This window comes from Bos indicus x Bos taurus, chromosome 15, assembly GCF_003369695.1.
Source record: "Bos indicus x Bos taurus breed Angus x Brahman F1 hybrid chromosome 15, Bos_hybrid_MaternalHap_v2.0, whole genome shotgun sequence".
In the NCBI taxonomy this organism is placed as follows: domain Eukaryota; kingdom Metazoa; phylum Chordata; class Mammalia; order Artiodactyla; family Bovidae; genus Bos; species Bos indicus x Bos taurus.
Window position 1 is genome coordinate 18,218,975 of NC_040090.1, and position 20,371 is coordinate 18,239,345.

General features: G+C 40.9%; 1 protein-coding gene across 2 annotated transcripts in view; it reads left to right on the forward strand.

The window, feature by feature from the left end:
* Positions 1-20,124, forward strand: part of SLC1A2 (solute carrier family 1 member 2) — a 169,274-nt gene extending 149,150 nt beyond the window's left edge. For both annotated transcript variants that reach the window (XM_027562667.1, XM_027562666.1), the window contains exons 10-11: positions 6,326-6,557; positions 10,462-20,124. In XM_027562667.1, the coding sequence (XP_027418468.1) occupies positions 6,326-6,557; positions 10,462-10,533 (304 nt within the window). In that variant the 3' untranslated portion in view covers positions 10,534-20,124. The remainder of the gene's footprint in view (positions 1-6,325; positions 6,558-10,461) is intronic.
* Positions 20,125-20,371: the final 247 nt, after the last annotated feature.

The following is a 20,371-nucleotide window of genomic DNA, read 5'->3' on the forward strand; positions in this document are numbered from 1 at the left end:
TTCTTGCAAGAAACCCGACCCAGTGCCTCAGCATGAAAGAGCGTCATCAAGTCCCCATTTTGGTTTTCATTCCCGGAACTCCAAAGAATAGCTATATCATTTTGTGAATTCATTCAATTAAAAGCTCACGTCTTTCCCCTTCTCATGGTCTGGACATGCCATATCCAGACCAGAGAATAACAGGAATCACTCTAAAATTCTTTGTACGAAGCAGCCTAAAAACCTCCTGAGATCAGTGGGGTTTCATGAACAATTGGGGCTGTTGGGAGAGAAAATGAAAGCATTTGTCTGTGGAGAAATTTTCCACATGTGAGCCATAAACCCCCGTATCCCGCTCTTGGCTGGAGTCGGACTTCCCCAGAGTCGGTCAGATATTCCCCTGGTGGCCTCAAAAGCAAACCCAGACTTCTCTCTTCTGCCTGCCTCTACCGTTCTGTCTCCTCAGCTTCGCAGTCAGGCATCTTGAATGAGGTGCTTCTGCACAGTGTTCCCCTCTTCCTTGCCTCTCATGTAAACTTCTTCCAGTGGAGAGCTGGCTTCCGGCCCTGCCTGGGGATTGAAGCTACCCTTGCCAGGTTGATCATGGCCTCTTCATTGCTGAAGCCAAGAGGCACTTCTTTTCCTCATCTTACCCGACCTCCAGGCAGTCATGGGTGCTTCCCCTAGCCTCTTCTAAATTCCTGCCACCTTTGCAGGCTCTTATTCCTTTGCCCATTCCTTAACTATTTTGTCTTCCTCAGGGACTAGATTATTTGTCTTCCTCAGGACTAGATTATCTGCTTGATTCACTTTACTTTCTCTCCAAGGATGAACTGAACCTGCCTTGGCACTCACCCATGGCCTCCTTAGGGGTTGACTCTTCATTCACTACCTGCAGCTCAGATATCTGTCCTGACCTTTGCTCCATGTTCCCAGTCATTTGCGGGACATTTCCCATTGGCTGGGTCGCAGTCCTCACATTTACTCTGGCACCAGAATCTTTTTCCTCCCAACCAGTCATGCCCCCTACATGTGGTAGCCTTGTCCTTTGGTTGCCCAAACCAGAAACTTGAGAGGAATTCTCGACTCTTTTTGTTTGTTTCTTTTCCGTAATCAATCAGTCCTCAAGTCCTGTAATTCTGTCTCCTGCTTCTTGTTGTTAAGTCGCTAAGTCATGTCCAACTCTTTGCGACCCCATGGACTGCAACACACCAGGCTTCCCTGTCCTTCACTGTCTCAGAGTTTGCTCAGATTCATGTCCACTGAGTTAGTGATGCTATCTAACTGTCTCTCAGGTTCATCTTTCTCTGTATCTACCACAGAGAAGATCTACAGATCTTCTCTGTATCTATCTTTATTAAGCAGATTCTGCTTTTTCAGTCTTGCCATTCTTTATAGTGAAACAAGTGTGATGCTTCCCTTCCTGTCACACTTGGGGTAAAGTCCTAAGCCTTGCACTTGACTGATAAGGCCATATGTGATTTGGTCAGTCCTTTCCTTCCACTCCCACTGTACTCATTAGCCATCCTGAATGCTCCTGAGAGTACCTACCTCTTAGAGTTCACACGTATTAGTTCTCTCTTCTCTCTAGCTCATCATCTCAGATCCACCCTTAGTGCCTAACTCAAGACACTTCAATTCCAGCCATTGGTGAGACCCCAGTGTAAATAAAGTGCCCTGCCTACAAAACCCAAGAACATCCAGTACTTATTCCTATTAGAATATTTATCTTATTCTAGTGGAGGATACAGACAAGTAAAGAGAGTGTGAGTTTTCACAGAAAAGAGAGCATAGGAAGGATCTTTTCTTGTTCTTTACTCTTTGGACACTTGGCATAGTGCACACACTAAAATGCTCATTATGTATTTGTTGAATGAATCAATAAACCATTGGGTTGGTCAAAAAGTAATTCAGATCTTTCTATAAGATAGTATGGAAAAACCCAAATGAACTTTTTGGCCAACCCAATAACAAAGAGCTCAGCAAGTATTAGAGTCCACATTCTTATCTTGTTTCCACTTGACCGGGGATCCTGGTGGGCTGCCGTCTATGGGGTCGCACAGAGTCGGACACGACTGAAGTGACTTAGCAGCAACCACTTTCAAACTTAGCCATTTTTCCAATCAGGGCTGTCTGGCTCCTGAGTGCTTTGTGTCATATGGTGGACAGTAGATTCTAGAGTCACACTGCCTGTGTCCAGATTTGGTTCTGTGACTCTACAAGGGGGTGTGACTTTGAAAAGCCACGTAATCTCTTTCAACCTCAGTGTTTCCATCTCTTAAATTTGGATAATAGTCCTTCTTATAGAGTTATGGTGAGGATTAAATAAGGCAATATCTATAAAGTGTATTCCTATTCATATAAATGTGAGGAATCACCACATTTCAGCATCATCATCAGGCTTTCCCGGTCGCATGGGATGGCAACTAGTTGGACACAACTTAGCAACTAAACAACAACTGTGATCATCACCACCACCATTACTTTGGTCCCTCTATTTGCCAATAAGACAGATTCTTCTGGGCCATGAGATGAGTGGGTATTCAGAGCGTTCTTCTTGGAGGCTTTAGTTCTCTTCAGAATTAACAGTTAACCAGGAGTGCAGAGCATAGGCCAAGAGGGATGGGAAGTATAGTTGAAAAACGACAAAGTAGACTACAACTCTCTGAGGAATAAATAACTCAGCTGGTTAGTTGGGAGTGCCGCCTTAGGAACTGGCCTATAAATAGGGTTGATGTTTCAAAGGGAGACAGTAACTTAAGCAGGCATGTTTGGATGGTCTACCTAGGAGGTGCCAAAAGAGTATAACAATTGACTTAATAAGATTAACAGTAATAGTATGAAAGCGAAAGTGTTAGTCACTCAGTTGTGTCTGACTCTGCAACCCCCTGGACAGTAGCCCTCCAGTCTCCTCTGTCTATGGAATTTTCCAGGCAAGTATAATGGAGTGGGTAGCCACTCCCTTCTCCAGGACATCTTCCCAGACCAGGGATGAAACCCAGGTCTCCTGCATTGCAGGCAGATTCTTTACCATCTGAGCCGCCAGGGAAGCCCAGTAATGATGGTAGCTCACATTTATGTGAACAGGAATATACCTTATAGATATTACCTTATTTAATCTTCACCATAATTCTATTAGAAGTAAAAGTATACAACATGCAATAATTAATTTTGTGAGTTCTCAGTAAATGTCTGGAACTATTCTAAGAATTATGTTATTTTATTTAATCTTCACAACAACCCTTCTGTAAGGAACATTTTTTTATTATTATTTCCATTTTATAGATGAGACAACCAAGGCTCACAAACATGTATGATCAGGGTTGTCCAACAAGTAAAGGGAAAAGCTGGCATTTGAATCCAAGTTAGCTTGCCTCCAGAATCCAAGCTTTTCCTTTCTTTCTTTCTTTTTGGTTGCTCTGGGTCTTCGTTGTTGAATGCAGGCTTTCTCTAGTTGCAGGGGGTGGGGGTTACTATTCACTTCATTGCATGGATTTCTCATCCCATGGCTTCTCTTGTTGCAGAGCACAGGCTCTAGGCATGCAGCCTTCAGTGGTTGTGGCTCATGGACTCTAGACCCTGGGACTCAGTGGCTGTGGCTCATGGGCTTAGTTTCTTGGGTTCATGTTGGATCTTCCCAGACCAGGGATCTAACCCGTGTCCCTTGCATTGGCAGGCGAATTCTTATCCACTGTGTCACCTGGGAAGTCCCAGGCTTTTTCTTACTACATAATTCCATCTCATCTCCTTATATTGGGGCTTCTTAGTGATCTCCATGTCAAGTGCCTGAGACTTATAGATGACCTCAAGACCCAGTCTTCATTCATATTAAGACTATCACTCTGAGGTAGATTCTCTAAACAGAAGGGAGAGCAAGAACCTTCTCAGATATAGAGATGTCCCTGAGAGTTGAAGCGGGCTGTGATCTGTATTTTTTTCATGGACAGTATCTTCCTGCTCGAAACCAGAAGGACGGCTGGCTCCCAAGCTCCTTGCAAGAGAACCAAGCCAGACTCCTTCTACTGCAACTTCATAATGACCGGGCTTCCCTGGTAACAGAGCTGGTAAAGAATCCACTTGCAATGTAGGAGACCAGGGTTCGATTCCTGGGTTGGGAGGATCCCCTGGAGAAGGGATAGATTACCCACTCCAGTATTCTTGGGCTTCCCTGGTGGCTCAGATGATAAAGAATCCTCCTGCAATGTAAGAGATATGGGTTTGATCCCTGGGTTGGGGAGATCCCCTGGAGAAGGGAATAGCTACCCACTCCAGTATTCTGGCCTGGAGAATTCCATGGACAGAGGCACCTGGCAGGCTACATACAGTCCATGGGGTTGCAAAGAGTCAGACATGGTTGAGTGACTTTCACTTTACATGAGAAATAGATTTGATCAGAGCAGGTAGAATTTATTTTAAGCTTTTGTTCCAAGAACCAATTAAGGTTTCCACTTTGCCTTAAACCACTTCTGGTATCCTCATTTTATTTCTTTTTTTAAATTTTGAATCGAATGCTAAAGTGCTGGGCTAAGATGTCTCGGTAGCATTTTTACTTAAACTCCTTTTTCTTTTCTTTGTGATTTTCCAGCATCCTTCTTTTTTAGAACTTTGAGTATCTCACAAATCTGGTCAAAAGGACTCTTCACACTGTTTTTAACTTATGGGTGAGAGATTACAACCTACTCTTAAGAACTTAATTAGTTTTCCCGATGCTGACATTTTGAGAGGGAGTGTTATGAGCCATCCTATTTTTTCCAAGTCAGAACTTGAGAAACAGATTTGAGGAAGGATTTTTCTCAGTCCTTCCTGGTTCAAGAGGCCCTCTGGAAGATTTTATTTTTTTCAGATTAACAGAAAGAGCAAGAGAAAGTATTTTGGTTTTTTTTCAGGGCACATCGTCACTACACATATTAGTCAGGGAGGAAATTGTGACTGGGTGTCTTACCCAACAGCTGTGTCTGTGTGTATGTGTGTGTTGGGCAGAGATCCTTACAAAAAAGATAAAATTCTATTATGAGGGAATTCATAGGTGGTTATTCTTTCACAAAAAATTAATAAATAAGTAGAGGTAATCTGGACTCTTCGAACAGTTTAAATCAAGAGGACTTGCTGGACATAACTAGAAATGGCTGCTGTCTGGGTACTAATTCTGAGGTCTGGACGTTGTTGTTGCTGTTCAGTCACCAAGTCATTCCAAATCTTTGTGAACCCGTGGCCTGCAGCATGCCAGGCCTCCCGGTCCTTCACCATCTCCCAGAGTTTGCCCAAGTTCATGTCCATTGAATTTCCCATCATATATGAATGGCTTAGATGGTAAAGAATCTGCCTGCAGTGCAGGAGACATGGATTCAATTCCTGGATCTGGAATATCCTCTAGAGAAGGGAATGGCAACCTACTCCAGTATTCATGCCAGAATAATCCCATGGACAGAGGAGTGTGGTGGGCTACATTCCATGGGGTTGCAAAGAGTCAGATATGACTGAAGCAACTTAGCATGTACACAGAATGTGAAGCAAAATGAAAGAAAGAGGATTCAAACTTGATTACTGGTGCTGCACGCCTTTCAGTTCAGTTTGGTTCAGTTGCTCAGTCATGTCCGACTCTTTGAGACCCCGTGAACTGCAGCATGCCAGGCTTCCCTGTCCATCACCAACTTCTGGAGCCTCCTCAAACTCGTGTCCATTGAGTCGGTGATGCCATCCAACCATCTCATTCTCTGTCGCCCTCTTCTCCTTCTGCCTTCAATCTTTCCTAGCATCAGGGTTTTTTCCAATGAGTCAGCTCCTTGCATCAAGTAACCAAGTATTGGAGCTTCAGCATCAATCCTTCCAATGAGTATTCAGGGTTGATTTTCTTTAGGGTTGACTGGTTTGATCTCCTTGCACCCAAGGAACTCTCAAGAGTCATCCCCAGCACCACAGTTCAAAAGCATCAATTCTTCAGCACTCTGCCTTCTTTATGGTCCACCTCTCATGACTACATGACTACTGGACATTGTTTCCCTCTAATTCTTCCTCCTTCCTGCCTCCTTTCTTTTCTCATGGACTCTAGAGAGTCCATTGTTTATTGGGCTTACCATTTCATTAGACATTTTGCTAGCAATTTATGTACATCATTTCGTTTAATTTTCATACAAGCTTATGAGAGAAGTACGATTGTTATCTCCAGTTGACAAACAAGGAAATCAATGCTCATGAAAGTGAAGTCACTTGGTCCAGGCCAGTCACAAGTCCAGAGTGAAAGATAGAGCTAGAACTCAACCCCAGGGCTCTCCAGTCCAGACCTTGACCTCTCAACCCTCACATCATACTGCTTCCTCACTAAGCGTGTTCTGTTCTTTGTCTCCAGGGACAGAATGAGAACGTCTGTCAATGTTGTGGGTGACTCTTTTGGGGCTGGGATTGTCTATCACCTCTCCAAGTCTGAGCTGGACACCATTGACTCTCAGCACCGAGTGCATGAAGATATTGAAATGACCAAGACTCAGTCCATTTATGATGACTTGAAGAACCATAGGGAGAGCAACTCAAACCAGTGTGTTTATGCCGCACACAACTCAGTCATAGTAGATGAGTGCAAGGTACCTTTCCCATTCATGGATATCGAGACCTGTATATAATAGTGCATGCTCAGTTTCTTAAAGCAAACACAAAAGCCCTGCATGTATTATCATCACATTTATTTTTCTAAAGAATCATATAACTCAAGCTTCGATGAGTCCCAGATCATCTAACTCTGTGTCTAACATGGCAGGAGATCAGTAAGTCTAACAGTGAAAGAGTCAGATGGTTGCTTGTTTCGTCTCTGTGATACAAAACAATCATTCTGATTCCCCTGTCCACCTACTCTGCAAATTTGATCAGTTTTGTCTGAATATTATGCTCAAGAATTTGTGGTTTCTAGGGCTTTGCTGACTTTCAGATATTCTGTTCCTCAAGTGAAACATCAAGAGAAATGCCCAGAATCACTTGATTTACGTAGCCCAAGTGTTCCTCCTAGCTGTATATCATGTATTGGTTAAAAAAAAAGAAAAAGAAAAACATGCCCACATAACTTTGCAAAGCTATCATTCTCTTAATTATTTTCATGGGAGCATGAGTTTTGACCTAGAAGCCACTTTGCTCCAAGAATGGGGAAGCAATTGTCTCCTTCAGGACAATTATCCATAGATGTCTTTTAAAAAACACGACATGTCACACATTGCCTGGCAGCACCATTATCCCTGAAGCATGGATGTTCTGGACTCTTTTCCAAGCTGTTGGATGCTAAGTCTTAAAGCTCAATGGGCTCTGTCTTGCCTTCATTGTAACTAACTTGACATTGTCAAAGACTGAGTGTCATGACCAGAGTGAAGCAAACTTGGAGAAACCCCGGCAGGTGAGCAAGGTCAACTTTGGAGGGTCTAGACAGCAGTTGAGGACAATCCGAACCCAACACAGGTTTCTGAGACCTTTTTGACTCCTGTTGATCTCATTTAAAAATTAATTTCTCCCTATGTTTCTGGGTCATTCCGAATATATGCCAGACAACTAAGGATGACATAGAAGCAATTCTCTTTATTGGACTATAACATAGTCCAGTGGCTCATCCCCTCTGTATCAGCTACATTGTGCATAAATTTTCTAATGAAAATTAGGGAGGGATCCCACTCATCAAGAGGCAATTGCATAAATCAATTAACTCTGTGAAAACAATTAAAACTGTTGGAAATTAAGATGGACCTAAATGGTAAACTCCATTCTCCTGGAAAGTCAGTGTTTTCCACATCTAAATGAATATGCTGGATTATTCTCCATCAAAACGTTAGTTTTGGTCAACAAGAGTCAGTACTTCATGGAATAGGTTTATGCTCTATTATATTTAACAAGTATTTATTGTGTGCCTTGTGGGGTTTAATTGAGCACCCCCATCTTATTCCTATGACTTCCTACATTTTGATTACTAATCACATTTTACAGAGTGCCCATAACCTGCAAAGCCCTGAATTAGGCACTGGAGGACAGCAAAATGAATGTACAATTACATAGCAAAGATACAGCTTGATCCCAATGGCTGCCATACAAGGAAATACAGTAGTATGAACCAAAATAAAATCACCATATGTATTTTTTAATTTTGCAGTTATATAATAGAAGGATCTTGGAAGTTAATTACCTTTGGAGTGACCCTTTTGGAGCATCTCAGCATACTTCTTAACAATATTGTACTGGACAAGTTTTGAGGAAGATTTGTAAGCGTGGGGATAGTTTTAGATTTCAGACTTCCCAGATTTTTTTTTTTTTTCCCTTAAAGGACATCAAGCATATCAGGACAAATTCCTTTCATTTTTTTAGCAAACAATTCAACCCCCAAAGGGAAATGTTGGTCTGCTCTCCCTATCACTAGGAAATAAGCCCATGAGAAAAGAAACTGTATTCCTATTTATCACTGCTGTGCCCTAAAGCAGTGCCAGGGATGCAACGGGCTCTGCAGAGATATTTACTGAGTGTATCCTTTTAGCATCCTGACCCTATGCTTTAATTCAGATAACCTTTTTTTTTTTTTTTGCTGGGCTGTTCCATAGAGATAGTGGCTTAGTCTCTCTAGGTAATTAACCACTGAACCAACCACTCATTGGTGAATTAATGTTTAGATAATCAAGTAATGAAACTGAGCAGGTCATGAAACGACCATATTGGTTTAATAAGTATTCACTGTTTTCATTTTTTAGTTAAGTGATCGAGTTCAGCTCTGTGGAGATCGTGAGGTCAGGCAACTGACTCTTCTTGTTCTTGACCAATCCGCTGGGTTGACACCCATGCACAGAGGAGGCAGCCAGAGCTACAGAGATGAATTCGCAGGCTTTACCCAGAGTATTGGAGTTACGTTTACTCCTGCCTTTGAAACTCTTTCTGGTCTGTTTTGTTCCACTGTTTTAAAAACTGAGCTGGGGACCTCAGTGCTTTCCACCAGTCCTCTACCCTTTAGGCTTTTCTATTACCCAGATGTTGGGAAAGAGCCGGGTGGAATGGATGGGGGTGGTGGAGCCCCGACTTCCTTTAATCCAGTCAGAAAAAGGGAATGCCCCCTCAAAACTGCTGTCCCAGCTACTTTAGAGACAGAGGTCCTAATATTTGAAAACAACCCCCCACCACCACCACCCAGGTTCTGTCTGGTTTTCCAAAGGCACCACACTGAGATTTATGATGCTGCACAGCTATTGATCTGGTTCATTGCTAAAAGGCAAATGGGCCCATCCGAGGTCATGGAGAACAGGCAGCTTGCTCCAGGCAGTTTGTCCCTGGCAGTCTTTCCTGACAGGTCACCGAAGGGGAAACAAATTTGCTGCTGCTCTGGTCACAACTTTAACCATTTTAAGCATTGTGATGTCATGTTGGCCTCTCCAGTTTCAGACTCTTGCCTTGTAACCGTAGTTGGAAATTATGCAATGTTTTTTATTTTAACCAGAATAACTGCATGTGATGCTTACATTTGCTTCTTGCATGGTCTTTTTTTTTAAATGGAGGCTTCATGGGGACTGGTGGAAGGAGTAGTTTTTATTTTCATTTGCTTGGTTCATGAAAGGCATTTGGTTTTCTGTCCCTAGCATGTTTTGTGTGTTCATAATGCATGTGTCTCCCTTCCACTTGGGTAAGAAGAAGGTCAGATTTCTTTCAATCATTGCTGCCGTTTGTCATGTCTCCATGTCCTAATGCTTCCATAAATCCAGTCTCTCCATTATGTGGAATATCAGTCGTGGGTTTAAGTTTGCACATGACGTTGAGGACAGACAGATGGAAGGTAAGCTAGGATAACGATTTAGATGTGGAGGGGGAAACCTCCCATTTTGTGGAAGGGTTCAGTTTGCTTAGAGCCCAGGAAGCATAATCCGGACAGTCTGGTGATTATAGTTGATTAATAAATGTCTGCATTGAAATAATTTAGATTTACTGATCCCCGGCTTTTAATTCCCTTCTTTTCTTCTTTCAACGTTTAAAGCCTGGACAGCTTATAAGGTGGAGCCAGACCACCACGACTTCTGATTTTAAAATTGGACATGTATAAAATCCACCCGGGCTCATTGAAACCGAACCTTTCACGTGCATGAGTAGAACTAGATGCTGGTTCTGGATTTTTTGTTTCTCTGCGGTTGTCTGGAGTAGCACGGGGCACTGTGTTTTAAGGGCTGTGTTATTGTGTGGTGAGTCTATGGCTAATTAGACCCCCTCACAACCCTAAAAGCGTCATACAAGTTATTTATTCCCCAACTTGCAAAGTCGCTCTAGTGCTTCAGATACCTCCCCAAGGCAAATACGCATTTTTAAAGTGTGCAAGTCATTGTTGAAAACCAAGACCAGCTTAAAATCAATTTGGAAAGAACAGTGTCTAACATTAATATTTAAGTTGCGTAGTAGAACCTGGGTCTGGTGCTCCTCCACATAACCCCCGGGGTGGTTTTCTGGTTCATGACCTGTAAGTTGGATGTTGATGATAATTATTTTCAGGTAACTCTGGCAGCCAATGGAAAGTCAGCCGACTGCAGTGTTGAGGAAGAACCTTGGAAACATGAAAAATAAGGATATGACTCTCAGCAAATTCTTGAATAAACCCCCCAACGTATCTTATGGTAAAAGAGGATATAAACAAGCTTTCTTTAAAAAGAAAAAAAATACATCTATTTCTGTTTACTTAATCTATTAGCTGAGGCTTAGAGGATCTGTTGTGAGTCAGTGACAGGCACGGTGCTGTGTGTCATTGCCAAATAATGCTTCGTAAATGTCTCATTTTCTCACTTGTATTATTGTTTGAATGGATGCTGCTGGAGGAATCAGTTTGAATTGAAGACGCATTCTTGCCAGCTTCCCTTTTCTCTCAAGATGTAGAAGCGTGGGTGCTCTCTTTTCCAGGAGACACAACTAAAGGCATGTGGCACATTCTGGGGATTTGGAATAATGAGCACACACTTGGTGTGTTACTCTTTCCAGTGTTCCCCAGCCTCACCTGGTAGCACACAAGAGATTCTCTTAGAGCCTTTGTAAGAAATCCCCTTCAACGTCTTAGAGCGTTTGCCCTTGTGTTTTTTGGTGAAAAGAAAGTACCCATCTTAGGGAACTCTGACAGTTTCTCTTCTGTTGAATTTCTGTCTTTAAGTTGAATGACTAAATGTTTCAAAGAGAGTCACATTTGGAGCCATATCTTAAGAGCAGCCTATTACGGAACCCACTGAGTCTCTGCCCTACCCCACATAGTCTATGGGAATAATTGTTGAATTTCAAAGTATGTTTCATAACTTGCTCTAAATTCGGTAATGGATTAGGGTGTAGCTTACATAGAATTGCTGTATATATTGACAATACTTGGAGAGCACAGTCAACACAAATTTTAACCAGATGCAAATTTGTGTTTGGGTTACATCACCTTGGATAGTGAAATCAAGTGACATTATTTGATCTATGTTTTGTCCATAAAATTCTTATTTGGGTTTCTATCTTCATCTCCAAATTATTTCTGTCATATTCTCATCAGACTAAAAGACTTAATCATTTTACTGTCCTCACAGATGGAAAACAGTTACGTTGGCTGTGCCTCTTTTCATACTAATCTCATGATAAAAGCAAAACCAAAACACGATTCGTCATCTAATATGTAGAAAGCTTCTTGTTATATTTTATCAAAGCACCTAAAACCAATTACAGGGCATAGTTGAAAGCAGAACCCATCTTCCTCCCCAGTGTTCTCCGTGGAAAGAACCAGAAAACAAACATATGTGCGAAATCCTATAAAGGTGACATTTCTACAGCAAAGTCAAGGCAGCCTTGAACCATAGAGTAGGGGAAAAGTGTGGCTTTACGGAACTTCACAGACGGAATCTTTTCCAAGCTGTGGAAGTTTGCGGGGATACGTAATATAATACTGGAGTAACTCATCAGTGCCTTGCATGCTGCAGGCATCTCCAAGCTGTGTTTTCCAGTGTCTGTACTATCATTGTCTACTGAATAACCCACAGTATTTTCGTAAGGTGACTCTAAGGAATGTTGCAAACCTTGGTCCAATGTGGGAGCAGGGTGGTCATCTGAGGCCAGCAGATGTGTACTGAGATATTCATGGATAGTTGTAGAGTCCAAGTTTTCACAGGAGAAGGTGTGTATGGACATCACATGCCCTTCATTACCTACTCCTTGTGACCTTACTCTTTCCTGTAGGGAAACTTTGGAACACACAAGAGACATGAGAGTCTAGTAGTTTTGTCTCTTAACCCTAGTTGGTTTCTTTTTTTTAATAACAATCACTATTGAGCAGTATTAAGTAGCTCTTTGCTTTAAAAGAAAATAATGCATTGGTCTTCATTTTCATTAGATGGACGGTTAAGAGGGTGGCCAAGGGCTTGCTGAAATGTAGTAGTGGTAAATGCATCCTTTATAGTAGACGTCATGGGTCATAGGGATGGTTCCTGGATTTAACTGTGAAACTGTTAAGGAGTCTCTTTAAGTCAGGCTTCTGAGGGCATTTTTTATGGTGAGGAGAAGGATGTAGCTGTCCATCTAGGAACAGGTGGTTTTGTTGTTTAAGGCCAGCTTAGCACTTGAACATACTGACAGGCTGCTCAAAGGAGTGGTCTCAAGATTGTCTTCCAAAGATTCTGCCTGAAAGTCTTCCATGACTGCTTGTCTTCAGTTTTTTCCTAGTTATTGAGTTAGCCTATACATATATAAGGGGACAGTGTATTCAGAAGAAACTAGTTGCTCAGCTTAACAAAGCGGGTTTTTCTAGTTTGAAACTGTATGCAGTAAGTTTCATGAGAATATCCTTAGGAAATCGGTTTATTTGGAAGTTCAACAAATCAGTTAAAAATAAGCAATTTCTCAAATTCAGGAGTAGCTTGAAAACCCAGGGTATATGTAGAACTGACATGTGACTGTGTCCTCTGGTTTTTTAGGCCGCTCTCATTCTTCTCATGCCATGCCCATTGGGGTTTCCTTGTCCAGCATATGTGCCATAAACAGGACAAGTAGATCCAGAATATACCTCTAACAACCATTTTCTAAACAGGATATTATAACTTGTCAGTTGTATGCACAGATTTATTTTAACAAGTCAAACACAAATATGAATGCTTATAACACTCCATTCATGTTTGATCATGCATAAATGTTACATTTGTACACAGACATGGCAGGCTAGATATACACACTGTACCCTGTAAGTTCTGTTAAGTCAGGGCTTTGGCAACATCATTTTTTATGGACTCATTTACTATATTTAGGAATCAGAACCATTTCAGGAGAAAAGCAAGTAGACTTTTATTCTCTCCTTTCTCCTTTATATCCTTTGAAAAACCCAAGTGGCATCATCATTTGATTACCTACTGCAATTCAATGAATCAAGTCCTATTCGTGAAAAGAATGGAGTAGCTCTCAAGGCAGAGCTTTATCTTAGACCTTTGGGGATGTGCCTCCCATGAAAAGAGCACCAGAAATTCAAGGCAATCATCTAAATCACTCAGATCTTTGATATAAAACTTTAGATGGTAAGTTCTGAATCAAGTAGTTATCAGATTTGATTCTTATTTTTGGGAGTGGAAACACAACCCATAGCCTGCAGAATTGCCATGTTCCATAAAATATAAATATTGACTTCTCTTTAACTACTCATCAGCTTCGATGTTCAGGAAAGTCTAAAGAAAGGTTGCCAAAATGCCTGGTTTTTGGATTTGAACTGGTGGATGCTAAGAAAGGTTAGGGGAAATTCAGTTTATGGGGAGATGTACTCTTGGTCAGTAAGGTCAGGAATCCCAACAGCTGGTTAATTAGAAAGTCTCAGATCATTTCCACCTGTGCACAGAGACATATGTCATTTGCGAGTGTATATCTAGTCAAGAAGCCACTTTGGAGTCAGGCAGAAAATCCCATGGACACGAAGGAGCCTGGCAGACTACAGTCCTTGGAGTTGCAAGAGAGTTAGACACAACTTAATGACTAAGTAACAACAATTCACCTACTGGATCTCCAGAGGGAAACCCAATCCTGCCGTGTTTTTGCAAATACCACACTTCAGTTTGTTCCCAATAGCAAAAGGTATGGTACCATATTTCACTTTTGTCTGAATCAAGGGTTCTGTTTGTGCTATGTTTTCCATACAAAGAGCGTTAAAGAATTAAGGCAGTCATCTAGAGCATGCAGATCTTCATGATCTGAACCAAGTAGCTGTTAGAAATTCAGCAGTGAATTCAAATAGGTACCCACATGTTCAGAGAGAATTCTCTATCATTCAGACTCTTGATAAGCCTCAGCAGCTCTTGCCTGCTGTGATGACTAAATGCTCAGAATTTATACCCAGTGGAGGCGGCCATTCCCACTTCATTACTCTTCAGTGCTTGGGGCCATACAGTCGCATGGGTTGCTGGTTGGGCTTTGCTTATTCTCCAAATAAATTCATTCCAAGCCAAGGAAAGGGACCAAGTGGGATTTTCCAATTATATAATACTTGCTGTTTGAATACAATATGATGATCCAGGAGCCTGAAAAGATTAAGGTTAAAAGCAAAAGGCCTGAAGGAATTTTGAAGTGAGAGTTTTATAAATCTAGTTGTCAAAGAAGATAAATGGTCTCAGTATCTGGTAATTTTGTCTAAAACCAAGAAGGGCCACTGAGCACCAACCCAGACAGGTTGCAGTATTGGCAGGTTGGTCTCTGGGATGAAGTGAGTGCAAAGCTATTCAGACATCAGTTGCTTTTGATTTTTTTCTGAAAAGAAAATTCAACTTCCGCTCTTCCTTTTCCTCTCTTCTTATTCCAGTGATCATTGTTGCTCAGTTTAGTAAATGACCATCCAAGTTAGTGCAAAGGTTGCTTTTAGAACAGATGACAAGGAATCTTAATTGAGTAGTATCTAATTTCATAGCACAGCTAGTTTAGGAAATAACAGAAATAACAGAGATGAGGAGAAATAATGCAGTTAGGAAGAGAAACATTTGACTGAGACTCTGCCCATTTTTATTCATACAACTTACACTAGTCACTTTACACATTAGCACCATTGGGGGGAAAAAAAAGGACAGGCTAGATTAAATTATTAAAATGCCCATCCATTCCTAAGAAACCACCATATAATTATCTCTGCTTTAACTTCTTTTTCTTAAGAGGCTTACTTCTATATGTGCATGCTAAGTCACTTCAGTTGTGTCCGACTCTTTGCAACCCTATGGACCATAGCCCACCAGGCTGCTCTGTCCATGGGAGTCTCCAGGCAAGAATACTGGAGTGGGTTGCCATGCCCTGCTCCAGGGGATCTTCCCCACCCAGGGATTGAACCCACGTCTCTTATGTCTCCTGCATTGGCAGGCAGGTTCTTTACCACCAGCTCTGCCTGGGATACTTACTTACTGCTATAACACATTACTTATTTGTATTGTAAGTCAGAGGAGCCCATAATAAAGAATAATCAATTTGGATTTTTCTCATTCCCTTTGGGAGAAATTAAGTTCAAGCCTCTCTCTTCATTTGATGTCTTAGAACAAGCTTGGAAGATGGCCATGTTCATCTACCATTTGGTGTTTGGGAATACAAACCAACCTCCTTTTATAAAACTGTCCTTTACTTAATGTGCTGTCCTAGTGGAAGTAGCCATTCAGCTCAGGGAAAAATGCTGCCCCAGTCACCATGAGGGGCCAGGATGAATCTGTGGCCTCCCTCAAGGTCTTGCATCATTCCTGCTGTAGCAACAGAGCCCACACTGAATACCCAAAACACACAGTTTCCTCCAGACGGTCCTAATTGCCAACGCAGTATGGGAATTTGGGAGCCTTTGGCAAATCAACTTGAACACTCTTATGAAATTTGGTGCAAGGCTTACACAATAACAGCAGCTGTCTGTAAATACCTTCCTTTCCACCAGTACTCAGACACGCACATCCACATACAGGGTGGGATCGAGCCAAGTCCTTTCTCTGGAAAGGTTTGCAGAGATGTTTGATTGAGTTCATTTTCAAAATTTCCTCTTGGTTTGTTTTCACTGTGGTCATCCCATCACAGGTGGAGAAGGTCTATCTTACAAGAGTGGACTTGTATTGGTGATCCTAGATCTTCTTCTATGCTCAGAGTTTTTAAAGTGAATAAGATGCATGGTCTGTCTGCAGGGGGCGTGTGACCAGCCATGGCCTTTGAACAATCTCTTGAACATTCCAGTATCACTGCAATGGGCTGCTGTTTGCATCCCTGCTCTTTGTCCAAACTTCTGCTAAATACGGAATAGGATTTGTGTTACTGTGCCACGAACATTTTCATTTTCATTAACATTTCATTTTCATTAACAAAGACCTCAGCTCTGTAAACGTGGGGCAGAGAGATGTACAGCTAGTACTGAAAGGATAGAGTTAGTTTCTGTTTGTTTAAATCTTTCTTGCAGAAGACCTAACACCAGAGCATCAAGTAGTATGACCCATATAAGAGCATATGAAAAAGTAAGAGAAGCCCTCAAGTTGTTATTTCATTCACTCTGAGTAACTACTGATCAGCTTGCCTATGTCCAGCCTTGCCTCACTCTCTTACCTCTGGAGCATGTATCCATTTCGATATATTTTAAAGTCCTTCTGATTGTTATACAGGGCCCTTTGGGGCTGATGATAAAACCTGCTACTGAACAGATCCCTGTACCTTGAAGAGTCAGCACTTGACCTAGAGCCCAGGTAACAACAGGTCTCCAATTTCTCCAGAGACACCCCTCATCCCTGGGTGAGTGTTAGAACGTAACTTATGACCATGACCATTGTCATCTTTCCCCGCGGAGGTGGAGATGATGCAGTGGGAGCCTCACTCCTTCTGGGGTTCTGTTTCTTCTCATGGCAACCATGTAAGCTGCCTAAAAACAGTCTGTTGCCTTTGGTAGGAGAGAAATGCACACACTAGCCCAGGAAGTTAGTTTAGCCTATCTCTGAGGTTTCGCCCCCATGTAGCAAGTTCTCTGAGATGTATGATCAGCAAGCTGGTACTCTGGTTTCTTACTTCCCCAGGAGAGTTCTCCTCCTTACTCGGATCTCATCCTTTGGCAGCCAAATCTTTCCATAAATGACCTTCACTCCTTCCCCCAGGAAATCTCAGCATTACATTTCCATGTTGCACAGGACAGACCAGGTTATCTGGTCACTCTAGAGATTTGTATATAAAAAGATACTTTTGTGAGGATTTTTGTATATTGTTTTTCTATTTGTTTTCTATGGCTCGAGGAGAGAGCTGGCAAACTGTGAATCTAATTTGATCTTGCTGCCAGCAGACATATTTTGGCTTCCTGGTAAAAATTTATGTTACCAAGGAAAATATATTGCCCTCTGATCAGTATTGTACTCTCCAAAATTCACAGATTCCTCCAATCCAACCTTACATTCTTATTTAAACAAATCCCTGGGCTTCTTTGCTGTTATTTATAAAAAGCATGAGAAAACTTATTTAGAGTCCTGGATAGTGTATATTTAATATTGATTTAGCCTTTAATAATTTTATATAGGTTTGTATCTATTCTTCATAAACCATAAAGAACTCAGTGTAGACTGAATGGATCTATTTAGTATCTGTAATTTTGCAGACAGATATTTTCTTACGGTATTTTCTATATAACCACATATGTATAATTACAACTAATTCAAGCACAAGACATTTCTACAGCAATTTAGAGCTGTCATTGTTTCCTGAGCATACAGTCACATTTGAAAAATGTAACAACTCAGTCCTTTGCGATGCAATGAACAAAATGACCATTAAGAACAAAGAGTCAGTTAAATCCTTTAGCTGGTTAGGATATGTATAATATTTAAACAATTAGGCTTTTTAACTCAAGGAATGGTGCTGACTCTTTATTTTTGATACCACATCTGGTTATTCCACCTAAGCTTTCTAATTTTGCTTTTCTCCAAGAACATGAAAAATAAGATGATTAATAGTGGAATCATCTCTATAATCTCCATGCCTTCCTAATAATTTATGTGAAAATTAGCTTAGGAAAACTTCGGATAGCAGAGATTGAGGGTGAGTGTGAGGAAGCCAATCAGTACAGATTTGTTGCAGTTCATTCTTGCCAAGCAAATTGGTAGTAAATGTCACATTGTTATGTGAATTGAGCACATATTTTTAAGGTTAAAATAAAACACATTAGTACCAGCTATGAAGCAATACTTTATCAATGGGGCTTAAAGTCTCACTGAAATTATTCAGAAGCAGCCCAGGTAGATTCTGTCCTCAGGTGAGTAGCAATCTATGTAAATTTCCCCAAAAGACAAATCAATAATCACTGCAAAGACAAGGAAGGGTCTTCCTTCCGCCAAACACAGTTTCTGATAATATGATTGTAGGGCTAGTATTTTTGCTATGTTTTAGGAAATAGATACATAGAAAGTGTACTGGTGTGTATTTAAATCCACTCCTCATTAAGCAATCAGATTAGATGTGCCCTCAACTGGCAACAATTATATCTGTGATTTTCAAGTACAGATAGCTGTCAAGCATGAAGTTCTTGTGTATACACAGTAACACATGGTTCACGCATGAAGAAAAGTGCCTATGCACTTTGTGTAGCTATAATGTAGATATCTATGTGTAATTTCAGTGAAATGGTATATAGATGTATTGTAATTTAATTTAAATGTTATTTTTGGCTGTTTATCTAAGTGCAGTAGACATGTTGATTGATGTTTTGAAAATCCTTCTTTTCCTTCTTAGATAGCTAGTGGTAAATCATTTCTCCTCTTTCTTAAAGTGACTTGGGAATGTATATCAGTGAAGAACTTATCTGTGAATCCTTTGTACTGATGATTGGTTGAAAGTCTGTGTGTATCCAGTATCTTTGTAAATATGTGATTCAGGGCAAGGGGGTGTTGGATATGTGTCATGATCCTTAGTCAAAGGTCATCTGATGTCTATGTAGTACCCAGTGAATACATCTGTGGAACTTTTGATTATCTAGGCCTAGGTAGATTTAGAACAAGGACATTTATCTGCAGCCAAGACATTTGTATTTGCTTGATAAATTGAGCTCAAAGAGACGAAAGGTTCATCTGCTGAGCATAAGCATGTTAGCATTATGTCTGTAGGTTAAAGTTCTGCTTCTTTGGTTGCCAAATACCGATCATCATGCTCATGACTTAAAGGTTGTGAAGAGCCTTGTCCCTCTTGGTTTCTTGAGTTGGGGTACAGGAAAGGCATTCACTAACTGCCATGCAGGTAAAATCCCACGAAAGCACACTTCTGGTAGTAAATTGCACAGCTGTCTCTAGAAAGAGCATGAGAAGCACAAGCATGGTCAGTATACTCTTGGGGGGATTGCAAAAAAAACAGCTAGTGAAGCACAGATCCCGCATATGTGAAGGGAGTAGGACCTCTAGCTCCTAGGCTTTGTGTGTGTTTCAAGTGTTTGAAGAGAAGGTTAACTAATGCAATTATATACTTGCCTCCCAAACACACATTCTAATTATCACTGAGTTGAATGCTATGAGGTCTATAGCTCCTGTAACCCCCTTTTCCTTCTTTAAGGACAGAGAAAAATGACCATGTGCAGCTGGGAACACTGAGTGTTCCTCTCTTTTCACAAGAAATGTGAAGCTTAGGAGATCCTCTGAGGGCACAAAGCATGTTAATTTTCAGTGTCTACTCCAGAGACTGGGGTGAAAGGATGTAAGTGTGAACAGGCACATTTTTTTTTTCCTTGAAAATGTGGCTTCTTCAACTTGTGTCATATTCAGGATGGAAACCTTACTGAAAGAAATCTAGCCTTTAGGTAGAATTACCTTTGAAGATTCTTGTGTGTATCCAGAATGAAAGATAAGAGTAATTGTTTCCCTCACATTCACAATCCCCATTGATCTAAAGTCATGTAATGTAGAGCATCTATAGCACATTGGGTTTAATGAATGAAAAAAGATAAAAAATTTCAACTAATTTGGGGGTTGTTTCTTACATATGGTACTAGGAAATGCCTTGTTGGCAAAGCACATTTTGGGTATTTGAAGTATTTTACTTTCACCTTTAGCTTTCTTACAATGTGGACTGATTACTGTAACATTACATGTGTAAAATAACTGGATATTCTTTATATACTGGAAATAATCTTTAAATCCAATATTTCACTAAGTGTTTTAACTTCTATGTATATATCTCTCATTAATAAATGTGGATTCCAATTTCTCTTGGCTGTTGACTCTCCTTCAATTCCAATTTTAAGCTAGTGTTTATTACATAGTAAGTGTCTCCAGTGTTCCTTTTGGAAAAATTTGTGAATTGAAACCTACAATGTCTAAATTAATATTTTCTAGGAAGCCTAAATATACAGTGGAGTTACATCTTATGCTATAAAGTTATGAGTTGGACAAAAATGGCATATAATCAAAATTACGCTTGTGAATCAGCCAGTATGGGTTATCTCCCACAACTC